The sequence below is a fragment of the Oncorhynchus kisutch genome, linkage group LG25 (genome assembly GCF_002021735.2).
Source record: "Oncorhynchus kisutch isolate 150728-3 linkage group LG25, Okis_V2, whole genome shotgun sequence".
Lineage (NCBI taxonomy): Eukaryota > Metazoa > Chordata > Actinopteri > Salmoniformes > Salmonidae > Oncorhynchus > Oncorhynchus kisutch.
Genome location: NC_034198.2, coordinates 16698465 through 16712416, shown reverse-complemented (window position 1 = coordinate 16712416; position 13952 = coordinate 16698465). Strand labels below are relative to the sequence as shown.

The following is a 13952-nucleotide window of genomic DNA, read 5'->3' as shown; positions in this document are numbered from 1 at the left end:
GTATGGGTGCCCATGCCCCTGCAGCTCCTGCCACTGCCCTGGGGTAACCCTGTACCAACCCCTGGCATGTAAACACACCCTCATCATAGTAATCATCTCTACATGCAACCATGAGCTCTGGAACACAGCCCATCTGCACCCACCTCCCAATTGCTGTTATCATATGGCAGGGTATGCATTTAGATACAACGCTGCGCTACTGTTGTCGGTACGCTATGGTATCTACTACTAGCTACTAGCTAGTAGTCAGTTAGCCACTGCTAGCAGTCATCACCGTTCACCCTGAAATCTGCTCCTTTTACTCTCTGTTCCGAACGCACTAGACAACCAGTTCTTATAGCCTTTAGCCGTACCCTTATCCTACTCCTCCTCTGTTCCTCTGGTGATGTAGAGGTTAACTCAGGCCCTGCAGCCCCCAGCATCACTCCCATTCCCCAGGCGCTCTCATTTGTTCCCTTCTGTAACCGTAAAAGCCTTGGTTTCATGAATGTTAACATTAGAAGCCTCCTCCCTAAGTTTGTTTTATTCACTGCTTTAGCACACTCCGCCAACCCGGATGGCCTAGCCGTGTCTGAATCCTAGCTTAGAAAGTCCACCAAAAATCCAGAAATGTCCATACCTAACTATAACATTTTCCGACAAGATAGAACTGCCAAATAGGGCGAAGTTGCAATCTACTGCAGAGATAGCCTGCAGAGTTCTGTCATACTATCCAGGTCTGTGACCAAATAATTTGAGCTTCTACTTTGAAAGATCCACCTCTCTAGAAACAAGTCTATCACAGTTGCCACTTGCTATAGACACCCCTCAGCCCCCAGCTGTGCCGTAGACACCATATGTGAGTTGATCGCCCCCCATCTATCTTCAGAATTCATACTATTAGTTGACCTAAACTGGGACATGCTTAACACCCCGGTCATCCTACAATTTAAGCTAGATGCCCTCAATCTCACACAAATTATCAAGGAACCTACCAGGTACAACCCTAAATCCGCAACCATGAGCACCCTATCATCCTGACCAAATTGCCTTCTAAATACACCTCTGCTGCCTTCAACCAGGATCTCAGCGATCACTGCCTCAATGCCTGTGTGCGTAATGGGTACACGGTCAAACGACCACCCCTCATCACTGTCAAATGCTCCCTAAAACCCTTCAGTGAGCAGGCCTTTCTAATCGACCTGGCCCGAGTATCCTGGAAGGATATTGTCCTCATCCCGTCTGTAGAGGACGCCTGGTTGCTCTTCAAAAGTGCTTTCCTCACCATCTTAAATAAGCATACCCTATATATTTTTTTTAGAACTAACAGATAAAGCCCTTGGTTCACCCTAGACTTGACTACTGCTCTGGACCAGCACAAAAACATCCTGTGGTGTTCTGCATTAGCATCGAATAGCCCCAGCGATATGCAACTTTTCAAGGACATCAGGAACCAATATACTCAGTCAGGTAGGAAAGCTAAGGCTAGCTTTTTCAAACAGAGATGTGTTTCCTGTAGCACTAATTCCAAAAAGTTTTGGGACACTGTAAAGTCCATGGAGAAAAACAGCACCTCCTCCCAGCTGCCCACTGCACTGGGGTTAGGAAACACTGTCACCACCGATAAATGTACGATAATCGAGAATTTCAATAAGCATTTTTCTACGGCTGGCCATGCACCTGGCTACCCCTACCCTGGCCAACATCTCAGCACCACCTGCAACAACTTGCCCACGCCCCCCCGCTTCTCCTTCACCCAAATCCAGACAGCTGTTGTTCTGAAAGAGCTGCAAAATCTGTGTCCCTACAAATCAGCTGGGCTAGACAATCACAACCACAGCTGGGCTATCCGCCACAATTGTTGCAACCCCTATTACTAGCCTATTCAAACTTTCTTTCGTATCGTCTGAGATCCTCAAAGATTGGAAAGCTGCCGCGGTCAACCCCCTCTTCAAAGGGGGAGACATTCTAGACCTAAACTGTTATAGACCTATATCCATCCTGCCCTGCCTTTCTAAAATCTTCGAAAGCCAAATTAACAAACAGATCACCAACCATTTAGAATCCCACCGTACCTTCTCCACTATGCAATCTGGTTTCTGAGCTGGTCATGGGTGCACCTCAGCCACGCTCAAGGTCCTAAATGATATCATAACCGCCATCGATAAAAGACAGTACTGTGCAGCCGTCGTCATCGACCAAGGCTTTCGACTATGTCATCACCGCATTCTTATCGGCAGACTCAATAGCCTTGGCTTCTCAAATGACTGCCTCACCTGGTTTACCAACTACTTCTCAGACAGAGATCTGTGTCAAATCAGGGGGGCCTGTTGTCCGGACCTCTGGCAGTCTCTATGGGGGTGCCACAGGGTTCAATTCTCGGTTGTACTCTTTTCTCTGTATTTATCAATGATGTTGCTCTTGCTGCTGGTGATTCTCTGATCCACCTCTACGCAGACGACACAATTCTGTATACATCTGGCCCTTCTTTGGACACTGTGCTAACAAACCTCCAAAACAAGCTTCAACGCCATACAACTTCCGTGGCATGCTCTTCAACTGATTGCTGCCCGCACCCTCGCCCGACTAGTATCACTACTCTGGACGGTTCTGACCTAGAATATGTGGACAACTACAAATACCTAGTGTAGTTGTCTGTTTAGACTGTAAACTCTCCTTCCAGACTCACACCAAGCATCTCCAATCCAAAATGATATCTAGAATCGGCTTCCTATTTCGCAACAAAGCCTCCTTCACTCATGCTGCCAAACATACTCTCGTAAAACTGACTATCCTACCCATCCTTGACTTCGGCGATGTAATTTACAAAATAGCCTACAACACTCTACTCAGCGAACTGGATGTAGTCTATCACAGTGCCATCCGTTTTGTCACCAAAGCCCCATGTACGGGGAGGCAGGGTAGCCTAGTGGTTAGAGCGTTGGACTAGTAACCGGAAGATGGCAAGTTCAAACCCCTGAGCTCACAAGGTATAAATCTGTCGTTTTGCCCCTGAAAAGGCAGTTAACCCACTGTTCCTAGGCCGTCATTGAAAATAAGAATTTGTTCTTAACTGACTTGCCTAGTTAAATAAAGGTAAAAAAATGTTTTTTAAATGTACTACCCACCACTGCGACCTGTATGCTCTTGTTGGCTAGCCCTCACTACATATTCATCGCCGAACCCACTGGCTCCAGGTCATCTATAAGTCTTTGTTAGGTAAAGCTCCGCCTCATCTCAGCTCACTGGTCACCATAGCAACACCCACCCATAGTACGCACTCCAGCAGGTATATTTCACTGGTCATCCCAAAAGCCAACACTTTCCTTCCAGTCCTCTGCTGCCAATGACTGGAACGAATTGCAAAAATCAATGACACTGGAGTCTTATATCTCTCTCTCTAACTTTAAGCGTCAGCTGTCAGAGCAGCTTACTGATCACTGTATTGTGTTATTGACTGTACGTTTGTTTATGTGTAACTCTGTGTTGTTGTTTTTGTCGCACTGCTTTGCTTTATCTTGGCCAGGTCGCAGTTGTAAATGAGAACTTGTTCTCAACTGGCCGACCTGGTTAAATAAAGGTGAAATAAATCAAATTAAATATAAGAAAATATATATCTATGTGGCTAATTCATGTGTCTGTGTATGTGTGTTTGTGTTTACGCCGTTTTGTGGTTCTCCCTCACAACGCATTTCATATAAAATATATATTTTGTCCTGTATAGGTCTCTTTTCCGGTAACATATTACTGTGTTTGTGTTGCGTGTGTGAACCAATATGTATTATGGTAATATCCAGACAAAGTAGAGTTGATCCAATGCCATCTGTCTCTGTAAAAAATGAAACTGTGACAAACAACCGACTTTGTTCACCGGGATAAAAAAAAGTGAAGCGTTTAAGCCAGCAACATTGATCAGAGATCTGTACATGGCTAGTTGCCTAACAAACCATACAACAGCATTATAGAACCACACAATAGTCCCACAAACTCCAGGCTTCCCAAACAAAGCAGTGAGGAACCGACAATGCAGCGACATCCATCACCCCAGACAATAATGCTGGGTCTGAAATAGCACCCTATTATGGATGTAAAGCACTACTTTTGACCAGTGCACTATATAGGGAATAGGGTGCCATTTCGGACTCAGGCCCTGGTCAAAAGTAGTACACTGTATAGGAATATAGGAAGAGGGTGCAATTTGGTACACACTCTGAGAGTACCATTGTTGAGTGTTTGTTTACCTTGCGTCCTCCCGTGTTGAGCCGGATGGGCGTGAGGAAGGGGTCAAAGATCATGTGGCTGGTCTCGATGTTGACGGGAGACTGCCTCTTCCCCACGGAGCACAGGTTCCAAGCTGAGTTCACTAGCCCCCAGAATGACGGCACTGCAACACACAAAGAAGTAGAGACAAAACGTTTAGCATGTGTTGCTAACGATGGTGATGCAATAGGGCAGAAGCGGTTAGCATGTGTACTAAACAATGGCATTGAAATACAAAGAGGTGCAACACAAAACGGTTAGCATGTGTTGCAAAAGAGATAAGAGCTAAGGAGGGTTTTGTTGTGTCTTTGTTAGGGCTACTCTATGGTGATGTGAAGTAAATTATCGGTCATATGGGAGAGCGTAGATTACACATGTAATAGGGACACGATAAGTTAGTACACACACAAAGACACACACACAAAACACACAAACACAAACGAACACACACAAACAAACACACACACACACACACAGTCGTGTTTGAACTATCAAGTTTCAAGTTTTAATGTCACGTGCACAAGTACAGTGAAATGCCTTTCTTGCAAGCTCTAAACCCAATGCAGAAATCAATATCTATATAGGACAGAAAATAACATAAGATCGAACAAAAACATGAGAAATTCAAATAAGAAATAAGAAGAACACGAGAAAGGAAGAAGCTATATACAGGGTCAGTTCCAATACCATATTTACAATGTGGAGGGATACTGGAGTGGTATAGATAGATATGTGCAGTATAGGGGTAAGGTGACTAGCTATCATGATGTATGATAAACAGAGTAGCAGGAGCATATTGCTCTTGCTCATGTCGCTCTTGCTGCTGGTGAGTCCCTGATCCACCTATACGCAGACGACACCATTCTGTATACTTCCGGCCCTTCTTTGGACACTGTGTTAACAACCCTCCAGGCAAGCTTCAATGCCATACAACTCTCCTTCCGTGGCCTCCAATTGCTCTTAAATACAAGTAAAACTAAATGCATGCTCTTCAACCGATCGCTACCTGCACCTACCCGCCTGTCCAACATCACTACTCTGGACGGCTCTGACTTAGAATACGTGGACAACTACAAATACTTAGGTGTCTGGTTAGACTGTAAACTCTCCTTCCAGACCCATATCAAACATCTCCAATCCAAAGTTAAATCTAGAATTGGCTTCCTATTTCGCAACAAAGCATCCTTCACTCATGCTGCCAAACATACCCTTGTAAAACTGACCATCCTACCAATCCTCGACTTTGGCGATGTCATTTACAAAATAGCCTCCAATACCCTACTCAACAAATTGGATGCAGTCTATCACAGTGCAATCCGTTTTATCACCAAAGCCCCATATACTACCCACCATTGCGACCTGTACGCTCTCGTTGGCTGGCCCTCGCTTCATACTCGTCGCCAAACCCACTGGCTCCATGTCATCTACAAGACCCTGCTAGGTAAAGTCCCCCCTTATCTCAGCTCGCTGGTCACCATAGCATCTCCCACCTGTAGCACACGCTCCAGCAGGTATATCTCTCTAGTCACCCCCAAGACCAATTCTTTCTTTGGCCGCCTCTCCTTCCAGTTCTCTGCTGCCAATGACTGGAACGAACTACAAAAATCTCTGAAACTGGAAACACTTATCTCCCTCACTAGCTTTAAGCACCAACTGTCAGAGCAGCTCACAGATTACTGCACCTGTACATAGCCCACCTAAAATTTAGCCCAAACAACTACCTCTTTCCCAACTGTATTTAATTTTTATTTATTTATTTATTTTGCTCCTTTGCACCCCATTATTTTTTTATTTCTACTTTGCACATTCTTCCATTGCAAAACTACCATTCCAGTATTTTACTTGCTATATTGTATTTACTTTGCCATCATGGCCTTTTTTTGCCTTTACCTCCCTTCTCACCTCATTTGCTCACATTGTATATAGACTTGTTTATACTGCATTATTGACTGTATGTTTGTTTTTACTCCATGTGTAACTCTGTGTCGTTTTATCTGTCGAACTGCTTTGCTTTATCTTGGCCAGGTCGCAATTGTAAATGAGAACTTGTTCTCAACTTGCCTACCTGGTTAAATAAAGGTAAAATAAAAAATAAAATAAATATTGTGTATGATGAATGTGTGTGTGTGTGTGTGTGTGTGTGTGTGTGTGTGTGTGTGTGTGTGTGTGTGCGTGTGTGTGTGCGTGCATGCGTGCATGCGTGTGTGTGCGTGTGTGTGTGTGCGTCCTGTATCTAGCGTCCTGTATCTAGGGTCAACTCAGATAGTCTGTGGAGCCAGTTTGTTGGCTATTTAGCAGTCTTATGGCTTGGGGATAGAAGCTGTTCAGGAGCCTGTTGGTGTCAGACTTGATGCACCGGTAGCGCTTGCCGTGCGGAAGCAGAGAGAACAGTCTATTTCTTGGGTGGCTGGAGTCTTTGAAGGGATATTTGGGGATTTTGGCAACTTCGCCAGAGTTAAATGAACTTGTGGATACCATTTCTCTGTGTCCAGTATGAAGGAAGTTAGAGGTAGTTTCGTGAGCCAATGCTAACTAGCATTGGCACAAAGACTGGAAGTCTATGGGTATCTGCTAGCATGCTTTCCGATACCCATAAACTTCCAGTTATTGCGCTAATACTATTTAGCAATTATGCCAGCGCCAGTTAGCTACTTCCTTCAAACCGCAAGCAGAGACATAAAAACGGTATCCACGAGGTCATCTGACTTTGGGGAAGTAGATAAAGGTCCTCATTGTCAAAAACTTCCGGACCTTCCTTTCACACCGTCCGATATAGAGGTCCTGGATGGCAGGGAGTTGGACCCCAGTGATGTACTGGGCTGTCTGTACCATCCTTTGTAGTGCCATGCGATCCAAGGCAATGCTGTTGCCATACCAAGGCAAGCAGTGATGCAGCCAGCCAAGATGCTCTCAATGGTGCAGCTGTAGAACTTTTTGAGGATGTATGTAGGTCACCTAGAAGAACCCCAAGCAGCAAATGGATATGAGCAGTTACGTCATCCAGGCTTAATCAGAACAAAGTTAGCAAACTCTAGCATCATCAGATAGCACTTCTATGCACTGTCGTAAGACTGGCAGGACACAGTGAGAGGATGACACTACAGGGAAAGTGCTATCTCTATATTAATCTCTCTGTCTCTCTGTCCCTCTCTCTACATCTCTCCCCCTCCCTCGCTATCTCTTTCTCTTTCTCCCCACTGATGTCTTATATAAGACTTGGCCACTGACGGCAGGAACTCTCATCCTGTGCAGAGGGAAGGATGTCTTCATCGTTTCTAGCATTTCACATGGATTAACACATTTCCGCTTAGAATCACAGCCAGGATTCCATTTAGAATCACATAAGGAACTCCACAAGGCAGTAGAAATATTATTTTTACTCTGTGAATTCCACTATTGGAAATTCCCATATACACCACATAAGTATGTGGACACCCCTTCAAATTAGTGGATTCAGCCACACCCATTGCTGACAGGTGTATACAATCGAGCACACAGCCATGCAATCTCCATAGGGAAACATGGGCCCGTATGGAAGAGCTCAGTGACTTTCAACATGGCACCGTCATAGGATGCCACCTTTCCAATAAGTCCGTTTGTCAAGTTTTTGCCCTGCTAGAACTTCCAAGGTCAATTGTAAATCCTGTTATTGTGAAGTAAAAATGTCAAGGAGCAACAACGGCTCAGCTGTGAAGTGGTAGTTCACACAAGCTCACAGAAGGGGACTGCAGAGTATTGAGTTCCAAATTGACTCCGGAAGCAACGTCGGCACAAGAACTGTTCGTCTGGAGCCTCATGAAATGGGTTTCAATGGCCGAGCAGCCTAAGATCACCATGCGCAATGCCAAACGTCAGCTGGAGTGGTGGAAAGCTTGCCGCCATCGGTACCTGTCTCAATGCATAGTGCCAACTGTAAAGTTTGGTGGAGGAGGAATAATGGTCTGGGGCTGTTCTTCATAATCACGGGCTAGGCCCCTTAGGGAAATGAAGGGAAATCTCAATGCTACAGCATACAATGATATTCTAGACGATTCTGTGCTTCCAACGTTGTGGCAACAGTTTGAGGAAGGCCTTTTCCTGTTTCAGCATGACAATGCCCACGTGCACAAAGCAGGGTCCATACAGAAATGGTTTGCCAGGATCGGAGTGGAGTGAAATAATCTGTCTGTAAACAATTGTTGGAAAAATTACTTGTGTCATGCACACAAGTCATTTGTGTAATTTGTGCCAAAACTATAGTTTGTTAACAAGAAATGTATGGAATGGTTGAAAAATGTGTTTTAATGACTCCAACCTAAGTGTATGTAAACTTCCGACTTCAACTCTATATATTTTTTATTAGGTATATGATCACACTGGTAATAGACAATTATGTTGTATTACTTATGAGGCACAGCTAAGTGAGCATAATAGTGCTTCTTTTCTATTTTTGCTGGACTGATGGCCGACATCTGAACATCCGTCTGAGCGGAGGGAGCAGCGGGCAGGCTGCCTTCCTTCTCTCCTCTAAGGAAAAGAGAACACAGTCTTCCAGCAGATGGCAAAACTCAAGTCGCACTGCATTATTTCTGCCTCATACACCAATTCATGTTATTACTCCTATGACTAGAGAAAGTGACATTTTCCCCGATATTAAAAAAGACTCAAGGCTCTAATAATAACAACACGAGCGTATCGAAACACTTTTGCTACTCATTCATTGCAGCTGCAGTGCTGGTTGTAGCGTGAGTGGAAGTAGGGAGAACACACATTTTATGGGTTACAAAGGTGTTGACAAAGTGTTGACAGGGATGAATAACAATTTAAACATGAACTTACACATAAAAACAGCAGCTCTTTGCTGTATTGCTTGAGTCTCTCTCTAGTCATGGTTGTTCAAGACTTTAAATCTCAGTATCAACTTTGCTATGCGTTCGAGTTAACGGCTTGAGGAAACTGTGCAGACACAGTGATCTGAGATATCTGATTGGCCAGCTGTAGGCCTATAGCTGCACTGGATTTGGTGTCTGGGCTTGCCGTGTAGGCGGAGCTCTACCCTCAGACACGTGAAAGAGTTCAAAATGTTTGGGGATCAACCAGGAATGCCTTGGGAGATCGACCAGTCCATCACAATCGATTGGTTGGTAACCACTGCCTTCGAGGGACCACTCACATTGCTCAGTATCAAATCTGATAGAGCAGCAATACATCATGGCTACGATTCTCCTCGTGTCTTTGGAAAAAAGGTGGTGCTGAATTTGACATTTTTGATGTCTCATGGTGAAAAGGAACTTTCCATGTGTATCTTGGAAAGTTTCCAAACATACAGTACAGCAGCTGTTGGTCACTGGCGTCATGTTGTCATGTTCAGAAACTTGAAAAGAGGAGAGTGGTGGAGGGTTGACATGTTATTTATGGTGGCACAACTAGGGCTGGCACAATTACAGTATAGTTGTGTAACAGGCGATTATGGATGAAGACCGTCATGAAAATAAAATAACCGTCATAACCAGGGTTTGTTTTGTTTGTGGAACAAACAGCTGACTGAAGAGGTACGGCCGGGCATTTGTGTGGTTGAGTCCGTTTCTGCGGTTACATGGACTCTTTACATGATGAAACGGTGTTGCTAATTGCTGAAACAAGCAGAGTGCAAACGAGTCTTTGGTTACCTAGGTAACACCCCACTTCCTCAGTTTTTTGGTGTTGTTTTTGCAATTTAAACGATTATAACGGATTTCCTGTCATTAGGCTGACCAATAACTGTCATTCCAAATTCCGTGACCGCCACAGCCCTAGGCACAACTATACCCGTAAGAGTGTTCAAGTATCAAACCCAGGACATATGTGTGAATCAAGACAATGTTGGCTGACAAGACAGCATTGGCAGCGTTGGCTGAGCTAAAGCCCGTGTACAACTCCAGAGTGGTTCACTGAAACGGCTTCTCCTGCACCTGCTCAACTCACTGAACACCCTTTGGACTCGGACTGGACAGTGTTTAGTGAAACTTCTGTAGTTTGTCTGTAAGAGTGGTTTAGCATGGTGTGAATTAAATATGAGCATTTCCACTACACACTCTGCAGCCCAGCCATCTTTCACCAGTCAACGAAACCACCTGCTGTCCAATATACTACACACACAGACACACACTACAACCCAGCCCTGCTGTCAAAACCAAATTACTCCAGCCTGCAAAATTGCCAGGAGGGGGAAGAGGGGAAAACGACACAATGAAAATACATTAGAGAGTTGGAGAGTCATCTCTTGTTTAAGGTACTATTGAATTGGCAGTAATGTCTTTCCTGTGAGACTCAGAGAGGGAGGATGAGAGAGGGAGAGGGAGAGAAGGGGAGGAAGTGGGCGGAAACCACGCTCCAGATGCTAAATCCTTCCCGAGAAATGACAGGAAATCCATGTGTGGAGTGAGTGTACGTGATCAATCCATTGATCCATGCAAGTGGTTACCAGGGCAGGGGACACCCGACACCCTTGAACATAGGCACAAGCAGCCGTGTCAATAGCCCAACAGGACCCTTCACTGGCTTCGCTGCCTTCCTATAGCCCCTACCTCCCATATATCAGGCCGTCTGTTGCCGCATATTAACCTCACTTTCATTTCTTATTGGCAAGCTGTAAAAGAGGACAGGGATATTTATGAGCTGGCCTTTAGCCGCTGGATGGAACATACTGTAGGTGCTGTGATGTGTGGAGGGAGAGGGGATGCGTCGGCCAGTTCTCTAGGACCTGTCGATAACTTCACCTTTTTCAGACGACTGAACACGACGGAATGAAGATTTGGCCAGGGATAACCTACGTAAATGCGGACTTATCTTCGGAAGTTATCTTTAGGAGCTTTATCATTCATTATTCAATAGCTCTATAAGGACTCACCCTGTGCTTTTACTTTGATCCTTTATGTGTGATTTTGGTATGGAGAGAATAATAGGATTTCGTGACAGTTGATTCGATAATTAACTCACATAATCATATAGCGAGGCATATAATCCTTCCGTTCTTCATTGCCTTCCATACAATCATTTCCTCTCACTTTTGCTTCTTTCCCTCCTTCCCTCCTCTCCTCTCCCTCCTTCCTTTCCTCCTTCAGTCAGATAATCACCAATCAGCCCACCTGTAAACCACCACCTATCCACCAATAGATAACATGTACTTTGTGTAGTTTCTCAGCTGTGTATGCAGGCTAATTAAGGTGACAGCAGCCCTGGAAGGAACAGGGTTATGCGTTGACTCTGGGCCGTCCCGGTGGTTTTATTTGGGGATGAGGAGGGTTGAGATCAGGGCAGAGCTCTGGGCCTCGGGGGTCTGAGAAGAGAGGAGACACTACACAATTAGACCCTCCTCTACCATGGACAACAGAAACCAGTAAAGCCCTGCCTGGAGGAGAGTGCATTAGAGGATGGTGCTGTAAGTAAAGACATACACAGAGACTATACCCACACACACACATCATTTATACAGTGCCAACGTTCATCAAAATTGTTAAAAGTATTTATTTTTTATTCTACTAAATGCAACAGTTGGATAATGGATGAAGATACTCCAAACTTGTATAATTGTTTAAATCCATCAGATGTACTGAATTATAGCAGATAAAACATTTTATTGGCCGGGACAAATAATTAATGGATTTCAGGGATTTTGGTGGGAATTCGTGTTTACAATTTACTGTCAAATTTCACTTTTATTTTCTTAGAATGCATATATACATTTTCTAATGGTATCAGGTATAGTTTTGTGTTAAAAAATAAAGAACATGATAGGTGTCTAATTTGCATAAATATGTGGGTGTATTTTTGCAAATATGAATAAAGTAACATAAAGGGATGGAACCACCAATAACTTGCTCTGTCTAGGCCTACCTGCACTCACCGGTGCTGTCTGGACTGCCTCATTAATTACAGTTGTTGTCACGTTCTGTTGCATAATTCAAGTTTGTCAATAGCAGGATATCCTGGGATTAAAAATCAACATGCTTGGCTCTAGATTACACCTATCTGTACATACTATACATTGCACCCAAAAGTGTTTACGCTATGGTTACAACCCTTTTTATGCTCTAGAATTTTTTTGAATGGTTATTTATAGTCCCTTTATGGAGAATGGTTCTATAAAGAACCTTCGTTCATGTCAAAGGTTCTTTGTATATCCTTTCGAAGAACCATTCAGAGGTTTTTATTCTGGTTAGCCATATTATATTGTTAAAATACCATAGGTGTTATTATTGTTTAAATTGACATGTTGAATTAGGTGTTCTAACTCTGGAACACCTAGAAGTCAAGGATAGAATTGAGAACCACTGATTTTGGCAACAGTTCTCAATTGATACAAGGCCATACTGTACTTGAGTCTCTCACAAGACACTGTCACTGTCCATAGTCACGTTTAACATGTAATCAAAAAACACAACAGATTAGATCAACTGGAATGACACTCACTCATTGTTTCACAAAAAGGGATTTGAGCAAACCACACCCCTAAATACATTTGAGTTATAACTAAAAGAAGAAAGAACCCTTTTCTGAACTGCAAAGAACCATTATGCAAGAACCGTTATGGTAATGAGTGTCTGGGAGTAGCATTAAAGAGAATGTCAAAATTCCTCTGGCTCTCCACTTGAAACACCGCCTCTCTCTGCTCCCCATCCTGCTCACAAGATGGAGGACATTTTGCGGAGAGGGTTCGTTGCTGTTCAAATCCTGACCGGGTGCCACGGAAGGAATACAATATTGAAATCCTGTCTACAGTGCAGTCACCAGGTGACTCAGAAAACAGGGAGTTAAAACACAGCCAAAGATACTTTTCTGGTAAGTACCTACATTTTTACAACATTTTTTAACCCTTTCCCAAACATTAACCCTTCAGGGATTTGTTTATCCAAACTGTCTACGTCCAAAAATGGATGGAAAAAAGCTTTCAGTATAAACTAAAAGACTAAAATCAAATGTAAAGTATGTAGAAAGACAATGGGCCTACATTTTGATGTAATAGTATAATCATTGAGAACTAACAATCACCAAAATAAAATCTAAACAGTCAGGGGAATTGAACAGTCCAAAAACAATGATTTAACAGTATTTATTTTGTTATTAAATTTGAGCCAAAGAACACATATGGCAAACTGCATAGAATTGCAGGAAAATATTTTTTTTTAAATGCAAAATGTTCTCTCAGCTTCCATGGCAAAATGTGCAGAATTGCAGGAAATTAGCTATAAAGCTACAAAAATGTATCTCGGCTGCATGGAAAAATTCAGAGAATTGCAGGAAATTGGCTTAAAATGCAAAAAAATTTATAATAATTATAAAAATAATTAAATGTAGGCCTAATTACTATTTTATTTTAATTCAGCCACGCTGAATGCGCCCAATGCCATGCCCCTTGCCAACGTTGGCCCTTTTTAACGTAACCGGTCGGAAAGAATGTTTTAACCCTATCAAAAACCTACACTGAGAAATGTTGACATTAGGAGAAAACTGGTTAAAACGTCTTGCAGATCGGTGGGACGCTAGCGTCCCATTTCGACAACTTCCGGTGAAATTGCAGACCGCCAAATTCAAAATAAATTACTATAAATATTAAACTTTCATGAAATCACAAGTGCAATACATCAAAATACATCTTAACAGCCGCCTTGTCAGATTTCAAAAAGGCTTTAAGGCGAAAGCAAACCATGAGATTATGCAAGGACAGCGCCCAGCACACAAATGCATAACTCATT

General features: G+C 43.3%; 1 protein-coding gene across 4 annotated transcripts in view; it reads right to left on the bottom strand.

The window, feature by feature from the left end:
- The window catches only part of ca10a (carbonic anhydrase Xa), a 314149-nt gene that overhangs the window by 165776 nt on the left and 134421 nt on the right, over window positions 1-13952 (bottom strand). For all 4 annotated transcript variants that reach the window (XM_031805092.1, XM_020461130.2, XM_031805093.1 and 1 more), the window contains exon 4: window positions 4221-4363. In XM_031805092.1, coding sequence (XP_031660952.1) covers window positions 4221-4363 — 143 coding nt within the window. The remainder of the gene's footprint in view (window positions 1-4220; window positions 4364-13952) is intronic.